Source organism: Nannospalax galili, unplaced genomic scaffold, assembly GCF_000622305.1.
Source record: "Nannospalax galili isolate Female #2095 unplaced genomic scaffold, S.galili_v1.0 scaffold128, whole genome shotgun sequence".
Classification (NCBI taxonomy): Eukaryota; Metazoa; Chordata; class Mammalia; order Rodentia; family Spalacidae; genus Nannospalax; species Nannospalax galili.
In genome coordinates this window covers 1,174,406-1,185,726 of record NW_008360322.1, presented here as the reverse complement: position 1 = coordinate 1,185,726, position 11,321 = coordinate 1,174,406, and the positions used below count along the sequence as shown (strand labels likewise).

The 11,321-nt window shown below is 37.3% G+C and overlaps 1 protein-coding gene across 1 annotated transcript in view; it reads right to left on the bottom strand.

Annotated features, from left to right (window-relative positions):
• Window positions 1–6,354: 6,354 nt before the first annotated feature.
• Window positions 6,355–11,321, bottom strand: part of Spink6 (serine peptidase inhibitor, Kazal type 6) — an 11,793-nt gene continuing 6,826 nt past the window's right edge. The window contains exons 3-5 of the mRNA XM_008825247.2: window positions 9,956–10,030; window positions 7,444–7,559; window positions 6,355–6,499 (exon numbers count right to left, since the gene is read on the bottom strand). Coding sequence (XP_008823469.1) covers window positions 6,454–6,499; window positions 7,444–7,559; window positions 9,956–10,030 — 237 coding nt within the window. The 3' untranslated portion in view covers window positions 6,355–6,453. The remainder of the gene's footprint in view (window positions 6,500–7,443; window positions 7,560–9,955; window positions 10,031–11,321) is intronic.

Genomic DNA, 11,321 nt, shown 5'->3' with positions numbered 1-11,321 from the left:
CCCTTTCTATATTAGCAGTTCCAGTATGGAATATTTCCTGGCTACAGCACTGTTAGCTTTTGTTTTTCCTTTTGTATCAAAGGGTAAATCTGAGGGGCAGCTTTAGCTACTTTTTTTTAAGGTCATTTTCTTTTTAACTATTATCTGTGTTTTCCTCTGAATCTTTGGACCTAACACAAATTAAAGTATCCTGTTTTTTTTTCTCTCTCAATCTCTGCTACTGGATCTGCCAGGACCACCATAGCCTCAGCTTCCCCTGCCTGGGACACATCTTTTATTATGCAAAGTGGCCACACCCCCTCTCTGAGCTCTGGGTTTGTGTCCAAAGCTGGTAAAAGTTTTTCTAGCCTCTAGATAACCTTTAATAAATTTTCACATACCCACAACATACCCCCACATTTACAACACAGCTGTGGCCCATGCATCTGTGAGGGTGGCCTCTTTTTAGTTACAGATTTTATAATCCATTGTATAACCTATGTGACTATCACTAACCCCATTAAGCATATGGGGTTTGATTGCCTTCTCCCTTGTGTTCCTAGCAGCTGCTCCTGGATTTGGGAATTAGAGCTGAGCTGGTCCACTGCAGAGGCACCAGGAACAGCACTGCTTCCCCAAACCCATATCCCCAAGGCTGGTTTGTTTATCTTGGTCAGACTATGCCAGTTTTGTTGCCCAAGTTCTCTCAGAGTTTCTTGTGGTATCAGACAAACCACATAACAAATATATATGTGAATTTTTCATTTTATATCTTGGGTAGGGGTAAATGGGGAAACTTACAAAGAAACGGACCGCCCGGCTTGCAGTCTCGCCCCAGGTCAATAAACACCCCCTCTCCCGTCCATGCTGGTGAGGCGCTGGGGCCATCTTTCTCTTCACGTGTGTTTGTGGAGCAGCTTCTGTCCCAAGATGGCACCCAGAAGTCCCTCCTCCGTGGATAACACTCCGCAATCAATTCTCTGCAGTAGGCCCCACACCTTGGAGGAACCAGGCACCTAGAACACAGTATAGAAAATCTACTTTACATGTTGATTTCGTATCTTGCTACTTTGATGAAAGTGTTTATTAGGTCTAAGAGTTTTCTGGTGCAATATTTAGGATTTTTATGTATAGGGCAATGTGACCTTCAAATAACAATAATTTGACTCCTTTTCTTATTTTTAATTTTCCCCCTTGCTTTACTGCTCTAGAAAATACTTTGAGCAGTATATTAATTGAGAGCAGAGAGAAGAGGCAACCTTATATCATTCTAGATTTTAGAGGAAATGATCTTGCTTTTTCCTCATTTAGTACAAAATCTGGTATAGGACTGTCATACTTAGTCATTATTGTGTTGAGATATGCTCCTCTTTTTCTTAGTTTCTTCATGGCTTTTATCACGAAGGAATGTCAAATTTGTGAGAATTTTTTTTTCTGCTTCAATTGAGATGATCTGATCATTACTTTCTTAAATCTATGTTCTCATAAGCCAAACTTGCATCACAGGTATAAAAACAATTTGGTCATAATCTTCTTAACATATTATTGAGGTTAATTTGTTAAAAATTTGTTGAAATATTTTGCATTTCTGTTTTTTGAGAAATTGGTTTATAGCTTTCTTCTATCCTTGTCTGGTTTAGGTATCAAGGTAAAGCTGGCTTCATAGAATGAACTTGATAATATTTCTTCCCTTTCTATTTTAAGGATCACTTTGAAGAGTATAGATGTTAGTTCTTCAACAGTTTAGTTGAATTTGAGAATTAATCCATTTCGTCTGGGCTTTTCTTTGCTGGAGGCCTGAAAGCCTCTATTTCCTTATGTTCATGCATCAACCCTGGCTATTACAATCTTTATGCCCCCTCTTTTGCAATGGTTCTTGAGCTATGGGTGGATGATGTTTAATATAGGATTCCCATTAAGGGACATGCACTCTGCAGTCTCTCATTCTGTAGAACTTAGCCAGTTGTGGCCTTTTATGTGCATCACACTTTGTTGGATGAATAAGATTCACTGGTGAGAGTTAAGGGATATAGTTGTGTTCTCTCTACACCCTGTTTTACTATGTTCCATGAGCCTTAGGTATACAGGTTCCACTGTAGATATGTCACTTAGGGCTGGGCATCTCTCAGACATATATTCTCTGTGTGTGAACAGTTCTGGGACTCTGTAATAGCCTCCATTTGTTGCAAAAAGAAGGTTCTTTGATGAGTGGTGTATGGTATACTTGTCTGGAAATGTAAGAGTTAATAATTAATGTACAGAAAGAAATTTCATTTGTCTAGAGATATGACAGAGATTGAGTTTTCTCTAGGACCTCTCCAACCATGTGTATTTGAATATGTTTACAATGTTACCCATGAGTTATCTCCCATTGAGAGAGCTTTAAGTCCAATTAGTTAGCTGTTGATTATTCCCTAGATAAAAGTCCCACTTTTGCATCAATAGAGATAGTTTACTGTGCCAGTCATTGTGGTTATTAGGTTTTAGAGCTGGGTTGGACCATTGATTGATTTTCTCCCTTAATAACTTGCATAGTATCTTCTAGAACTATGAGAGCTAGTCTTCAGAGAGAAGGCTTCCAGGTCAGTTCCAGCTCCAATGTTCCAAGTCCTATGTCTAAAGTATGTCCTGTCTTCAGCAATAGGGTCTTACCTTCAAGTGCTGGGAGGTAATTGAGGGCTGTGGCAAAAGTTTATGTTATTTTGGGAGTCTCTTAGACTACTCTGACCAACAACTTGAGGAAGATTTCTCCTGCCTGGCACTGTGTTGCTTGTTATGTAGCATTCTGGTATTCACATGCCCTCATGTTCAGATGTTGTTTGTGTATCTTTTAGGGAGTTTTGGAATTAACACATTTCCCTCTGACCTTTCATGCTACATAAACTTTATTTATCTCTCTCCTCTCTCTCTCTGTCTAGATTCCATCCTCCTTCCCCAGGGCCCCACCTGCCCCCTCAATGCACATTATCTATTGAATATTTGTGCACTTCATACAGAACAACTTAATCATCTTTATACACCCTCCCCCTTTGCACACCCTGTAGACCCCTCACCAGATTTCATGCATTCTGTCATATATGTTAAGGTCTATTGAGTAAAGTTTGTATACCCAGATGTCCTTTATCTGCATCCTATTTTAAGTCATTAATAATTTTGCCAAAAATCTTTTGAAATTGTCATCTGGCATACTTACCTATTTCAGCTTCTTGTTTTCAATAGTTGAGGACTTAGGATCCTTTAGGAGGGGTCTTGTTGCCTTGCCTTTTCATGCTTCTTATATTCCCATGTTGTGATTTGTACTTTTGATCATTTGGATAGCTATTCTGGATTTTAAGGATTATCTTTCCATTGATCAGACTCTCTTGAAGTCTGCATTTTCAGTATCGCACGGCAAGAGAGTAACAAATGAGTTGAAGGGGATGCGGCCATCATGATGAAGAAGGCATGGCTACAGGAGTTTGAGGTGGTTGACTATTCTTTCTTCACGGTAGCGGGACAATGTGTTATTATCAGTAAATCGATTAGTTGTCATTATTACTGAGTTATTTCCAACTTAAGTTATTATTTTCTCTCTTTGTCCTCATGTTGTATGTTTTTATGTATGCATATTTTCCTTCATGAAATATTTCATTATCATCCCCTGCAGCATCTGTCAACTAGAGCCTAATCAGTGATATACAAAGATATTTTTCATAAGTTACATTTTTGAATAGTAAGAAGAAGATAATAACTAAGAAAGACATGACTTGGCAGCAGTGGGAGCAGTATAGAAAAGCTCCAGGGACAGTTAATGATTGCAGCTTTGACCTGACCTGATCTTAACAATGTTCCTTCTGATCTACAGGTAGGTAGGATGAGAGATAAGGGCACTGAGATCAAATGAATAAATTATCTTTTTTTACTTTAGAACAAGGAGTACAAATCAAACTTGAAAGAATATATTGTTTTGTTTTATTTCCTGGATACCACAATTATGAAGGACTTTTCAGCAAAACATGTTGACATATCTGTTTGTACTGGCTGAGTCTGTCTTTGTACATGAAAGGGAGGTGGTACAAAATGTACATCTCATATACCAAGGTCAAAACCAAAGCCTGAACAATAACTGCTGTGCCTCTCACAATTAGGCCTCATTCTTCTCTGCTCTCATCATTTATAATTTGCCTCCTGCACAAAATCCTCTTCAGACACCAGTGGTCAGAACAAGTTGATGAAGATAATGACTAATTTATCTCTCTGCTCTTCAATATATTTGCTTGACCAAATCTTTCATCTCATGGTCTTCCAAGTAGGAACTACTCTAAACACTGAACATAATACTGTAACTGGATACCAATCTTCTCAAAATTTTTTGCCTGGGTGTATGTGAGTACACAATGTGTGTCTGTGCCTGATAACTGCAGAGTCCAGAAGAGGATGTCAGAATCCCAGAACTGGAATTGAGGATGGTTACTTTCCATGTGGGTGCTGGAAATTGAACATAGGTCCTCTGGAAGAGCAGTAGGTGCTTTTAATCCTGAGCCATCTCTCTAGCCCATAGATTCCTAATGTTTGATACAGTTTTCTCATTCTACAAGGAAGCTCTCATTCTTTTAGAGGGTTTTTTACCCATTTGTTATTGAATAAACAACATTTGTTGAATATTCACTATTCATTTTTAAAATTTATTTTCTCTATAATATTGCTGGGAAGCCAAATACTATATGTTTTTACATAGTTTATAGTCAAAATCTACTATTTCAAAGATAGGAAAAAACTATGTTCCGTAGAGGAGATGTGTTTTGCTTTTTCAAAGACTCTTTTTATTGAGTCCTTAATATATTCATGCAATGTATTTTGGTCATATTCAGATGCCCTCCCCCATTTCCATCCCTACCCTGCTACCCCACTTCTCTCAACTTCATGCCTTCTCTCATTATTTTTCTTTCTTTAAAGGTCTACCAATGACTGAACTGGAAAGATATGTCAACTGGTGTAATAGTGGCACAAATACTATGGGAGAAACCAACTACCTTCTGATTTGATTTTACATTAACTTCACAAGATACAGCCCACACCTAGCACTATTATTAGGGCCAAGAACCTGTGCCTAGAGAGGTCACAGGCTATAAAGGAGAATTACTATTCTGCTAAACAGACATTATATTAAATCAACTCCCAATTACTTATTATACCCAGAGATTAGTGCATCTCTCAATTCTGACCAGAGAAGTTTCTTGCATCAAGTGATGATAAACACAGAAATCCACAATTTGTCAAAGTGCAGAGAATAAGGGGCTGGAGTGCTTTTCCCTCAATGGGACTGAACTGGAAAGGTATGTCCACTGGTGTAATAGTGGCACAAATACCATGGGAGAAACCAACTACCTTCTGATTTGATTTAACATTCATGTCACAAGATACAGCCCACACCTAGCACTATTATTAGGGCCAAGAACCAGTTATATCACAACCTCTTTTCCCAAGACTCAGGTATCATTGTAGGAGAGGATAGGAACACTTTAAGGGCCATAGGTGATGGAAATGGTGTTTGCTACAGCAGGGCACTTGCACATATGAACCAATATTGTTTTTTTAAAAAAATATTTTATTATTTTTATTTTATGTGTATGCATGTATTGCCTGCATCTAAGTAAATGCACCCATGACATGCAATGCCCATGGAAGACAGAAGAGGCTGTTGAATTCCTTGGAACTGGAGTTACGGACAGTTGTTAGCTGCCATGTGAGTGCTGGGATTCCAACCCGGTTCTTCTGCAAGAATAACCAGTGTTCTTAACCACTGAGCCATCTCCCCAGGCCCCAAAATTGGTTTTAACATTGTGCACAATTCCTGTGTAAGCCCAAGTCAGACAAAATTACAGCATTGATGGGGGAAAGTAGGCAAGAAACTCCAATCCTACCTGATGATCAATTGGCAATTGATAGATGCTGGGAGAGGGAGAGTCAATTTCTTTAAGGGTGTGATACCTGGGAGGTTGACTAGACTCCAAGCAATGGACTCATACCCAAGAGCATTTGGGTAACACATTTTCCTTTATGTGAAATACTTTTCCTGATACTAAGAAGATTCAATATTCTGTAATATAATACTTGTTTAATAGATGTTTTAGAATGACAATAAAACTAGAATGTGCTCATGTTGACCAAAACTGAAACAGGGATGACATTTTTCAAAATTCCATGGTGATAAATGCTTGCTTTTGATCAGGAAAATGGGATTTTCACATAAGTTAATGTCAAGTCAATTATTCTCTGGTATATGAATTTGTTTTATTTATATCAAAGTAAAACAATCAATTATGCAGAATTTACTTTATTGACAAGAAATAGACATTGAGCTCCCAAGGCCCACACAGAGTAAAAGTCGCATTTTGTATAAATTTAAGATATTTGCCAGAGAAATGTAAAGGCAGAGATGAAAAAACTAAGGATGAGAGAATCAGCAAACTAACACAAAATGCTGGCTATAATTCAACATTTTCCACGATGCTTCAGGTTAATCTTCCCTGCACTCTTCCTAGGAAAAAAGAAATGTATATTCATTGCAATATCTGTATTTTCACAGAGCCTAGGAATTTAAAATTTGATATGGTACATCTGATCATTGAGCTTTGTAGATATAATACTATTAGTATTCATTATAAGTTAATCAAATGTCTTTGTCTGGTATTTGAAAGAGATGAATCTTAGACTAATCTGAGCTATAATAATAGTTAGACCTTTCAGAAATAATGCAAATAGATGATATGTTACAGATCTGTCTTGGCAGAAGATGTAAGAAAATAAACCAAATGTTAAAATGTTTGACATTTTACAGCAGAATGCACATTCATGTTCTATCAGTAATATGTCTATTCATTCTAATCTCAGCCTATCCCACTAAATCTCTATGTAATTTGGTATTAATTACATAGATATGTTACATGTTATTGTGTTGGTTACATATTGATGTAAATCATTAGGGTTTTTTTTTTCCTTTGGTTTTGTTTTTTGTTTGTTTGTTTTGGTCTTTTTGAAACAGGGACTCCCTGTAGCTCCAGCTGGCCTGGAACTTACTATGTAAACCAGGCTGGCCTTGAACTCACAGAGATCTGCCTGTCTTTGCCTCCCAAGTGTTGGAATTAAAAGTATGTGCCACCATGCCCAGCAAACTAAGAACAATTTAAATAAGAAAAGTCATCAAAATTAATAAAGATAAACTTTTATGTACAAAATACATAATAAAAAATCCCCAAATGAGTCAAAATTAATGGTATAGCAAAACAGCTAAAGCTTTGTTTTGGAATAAATTGTTTTGTAATTTTTGTTGCTTTTAAGCCAATTTTTACAATCTATTTGCCTGAATGTTATTTCTTATCTATATGAAGCATGAGTGGAGCATTCTATGACAGCTGAAGGAAAATATGCTTTATTCTGGAAATTGTTGCTTACAAGACACAAGTGTAGTGAGGGCATACTCACGCCATTGCCTTACAGAAGGCACATTTATTCCCATATGTCTGTCCATCAGAGCCACAGAGTGGGTCAGATTCCCGAGTGCAGAAGACTTTAGGGTCACGGAACTCACCACAATTAATCTACAAAGAGGAAGAGTGTCACTAATATTAGCACATCTTGCCTAAACGACTGTTAGTTGGAGCAGAAACTTGACGTAAAGCTCTTGAAACAGATGATTGTATAAAATATGTCAAGTTATACTGAGACTTTTTATTTTAGAAATGGGAGCATAAGAAATCCATTATATTATTATATTCAAGAATAAATTCTTAAAATCAAACCACTGTAAATAAGAGTTTTTTTTCAAACTTTAAATTGCTCTTTTTGAGAGAACTTGAGGCTGTTCATAGCAACTATTTCTTAATATTTACCATATTAATAAACTGTAATAGTTATTTTGCAAACCATAACAGCATGGATGATCCTTCCTGGGGAGTTTCAAGTATTACTTTTAAGGCTTGTTAATTTTTCATATGGATAAAATGCCCATTTACTGTATCTTGAAAACAAAATTCTAATGTCTGGATATTAACTTGCTGTCTCAAAATCTGTAGAACTTGAATTTTGCTAAATTTTTGCTAAACTTTGCTAATTACCAAAGTAATTTATTATGGGTCCCTAAGCTGCTGTGCTTTAAAGGATATTGGGGCTGCATTCAGTCTGGTGAGACTACTTCTTATGTTTGATTAAGAATTGCTATCTTTCCAAAGAATAGCAGTTCCAATGTCATGAATATAGTCTCTCAATTAGAATGAAAAAAATAATCTGATCAATAGCAGTAACTTTTTAATGCAAGGTTAAGTGACTCAATAATTTGTATACTTGTGCTCTTATTTCTAGGGTACTAGCAATATAAAATACACTAAATGAAACCCATTCAAATATCAGCTGAGTGAAATGAAGTGATGTTTACACATGACAGAGAAAACTAGCTTTATCCATATCCTACTTCTATTAAAATAATATCGTTTTGGGTTTATCAATGTCTTATTAAGAGTTAATCATTTTAGTATATATTACTGTAGTATGTCTGAGAAGTATGTTTACTTACATTAGCCCATTGAGGGAAGAGGATATTGGTCTTCTGGAAGTGCCCTATCCATGTTTGAACACAGTACTTCTCAGTTCCTGGTTTAGAATTTCCTTATTTACTATGGTTGAGTTCCAATAAACCGTCACTGAGAGAACGAGTAACAGTCATTTTGTACTCTTGTCTACACTTGTGGTAAGGTCTCACAGCTTCATTAAGATGGCTTGTCAGTTCTAGTGCACAGCATAAAGAGTGTGCGCACTAAAATTGTGGTGTATTTAGGATTCAATTAAATAAGTTGATTTTAGCTGCTTTTTCCAAAAAAGCAAGCAATGGTAATCAGGTGAGATGATGGATGTATTAGCTTCACTAACATAGCATACCTCACCATAATTTAAATGTGTGTTTATTCTATAGCATCATGTTATATACCTACATGACAATGTATGCATTAAAAATAGCAATTAGTGAAATACATGGATATTGGAAAAAGAATCCCTTATTCAAGATGTCAGCCAACCATTATATACTGACAAAATTGTCCAAAGTTTGCATTGGAAACTTCCCAATAAAATAATCATACAATTAGGTTTAAAAATTAAAATCCATATCAAGTTTAAGGTACTTGAAAAAATAAATTGCAGTTTTGTTGAAATTTGGCATCTTATATTGCTGAGGTTGGGAAGTGTGGTGCTAATTCTTTTTCCATACTTGAAATACAAGTTCATCCTCTTGTGGTCCTTTCAGATCAGCCATCTTTCTGTAAGTTGTGAAATGGAAGCCTATCTGGAAAATCTTGAGAATGGGATGAACTAAGACACATTTTTTTCAAGATTTTATGCATTTTTCTTTTTATATTTTATTTATTATTTTTATTTTATGTGTATGATTGTTATGCCTGCATGTAGGTAAGTGCACCCATGTCATGCAATGCCTGCAGAGGGCAGAAGAGGCTGTCGGATCCCCTGGAACTGGAGTTACGGACAGTTATTAGCTGCCATGTGGGTGCTGGGATTCGAACCCTGGTCTTCTGCAAGAGCAGTCAGTGTTCTTAACCGGTAAGCCATCTCTCCAGCCCTGATTTTATGTATTTTTCAATCAAGGCACTACTACATGCTCACAGCTGTGTCCTTGAGACCAAGAGAGTTCTGTGAACTGTGGTATTGTCGTTGATATTTCATTTATTCCACAAGTATTCAATTAGTGAACAAGTACAGAAGGTACAGTCGTGGGTGCTTGTCAAACAAGGAAATGGTTATAAACATGTTCTCAATAAGCATACCATTTTATCTGCGTTAGAGAGGCAGAAGAGATGGCATAATACAGCACAAAGTGTGGCAGGTGTCACGGGGGCGGGTGGGAAGCACGGGTGATGTGCAAGCTGAACGGAGGGTGGCTGGATCTAGGATCTCAGATGGTGAGGAAAAAAATAAGAAAGTCTCTTACTTGAAAGAGACGGCTCTTTAACACGCCTTTCTTTGGCCATCGGCCCTCTGATCTTGTGATCCAGCCTCTTTTGCCCTTTAGAAAGCAGACATGAAGAGGCACTTGGGGAGAGCATTCACTTAGTGGTTTTTCACAACCTCCACCATTCCCAAACTCACCCCCTTCCCCTGCCCACTGCTAAGAGGCCACGACAAGGAAAGGATTTCAATAAATAAAGCCACATCAATAAGCTTACATGTGAACAAACTACCTCAAATCAGATACCTTCTGTCCTAAGTTGTGGTGCTCTTGACCAGTGAAGTGAGCAGAAAATCGTATTTTAGAATTTCTCTGCTGTTGGTTATTTGTTTTATCTTAGATGAAACACTTTGTACCTATGTCTCATTTACTTCAATGAAGAAAACATCCCAGAAACACTTGCTGGGCTTGTTGCCTGATTCTCTGGTTGTTAGAGATAAATGTGGTAGTAAATGAGTTGCCGAGTCAGTTCGGAATATTTGAAATGGCTCTGGAATAGAGTGTGAAAGGAGCTGTATTGGAGGCCTCTTCTTGCAGAAACTCTAAGTCATTTGTCACTGATACAAAATGATCTATTCCAAGAGACTAGACCTTCTCCACTGGTCTTTCTAGCTTGGATGACCTGAGACATAACAGTGACTTCTTTCAATGAAGTGGTTTCAATAAAGATTTTCTGTCTCTAGATCTTCAACTGGATGGAAAACCTGATGCTTCTTGCCTCACTACTTCCTCTCCTACATCTAGGAGGCCCTCTGCACTCAGTGTTTGAAAAATTGAATCGTGTTGCTGATGTCAGAAGTGGGCCCTGGCAATTGGAAAGGTAACAAGCTCCTTTGTAATCATAGGAAATCTCTTCCACATGGCAGAGTAAGGGATAAAAAAAGAACATAGCTCTCACCCCATGAGGATAAACATTGAGATTTATTACTGCTATACCTTCCATCTGCCTGAATTTCTGCTCTAAATTTTTGTAGAGACTTGAGACCCCTAAACAGCTGACTTCTTATGAGGTCAAGGCAGATCTGGATTGGGGGTAATGGTAGCACATTTTTTTGAAGCTCCATTCATGGAACATCAGGAAACTAGGAGAGATGACACACCCCTGGGTAGTGTGAAAATGCTTCAAAAGTATTATAAGTGTACATGGGCAAACAAGCGATGTGGGAAGAGGGAGAAGGGGATTAACAAAAATAATTATGTTTGAGAATGCCATAATGAAACTTAATACTGTTTGCTAACTAATTTTCTAAATAAATAAATGTGAACACAAACATACACACACACACCACACATACACACCACACACACATACCACACCACACACACACACCCCACACACATCACACCA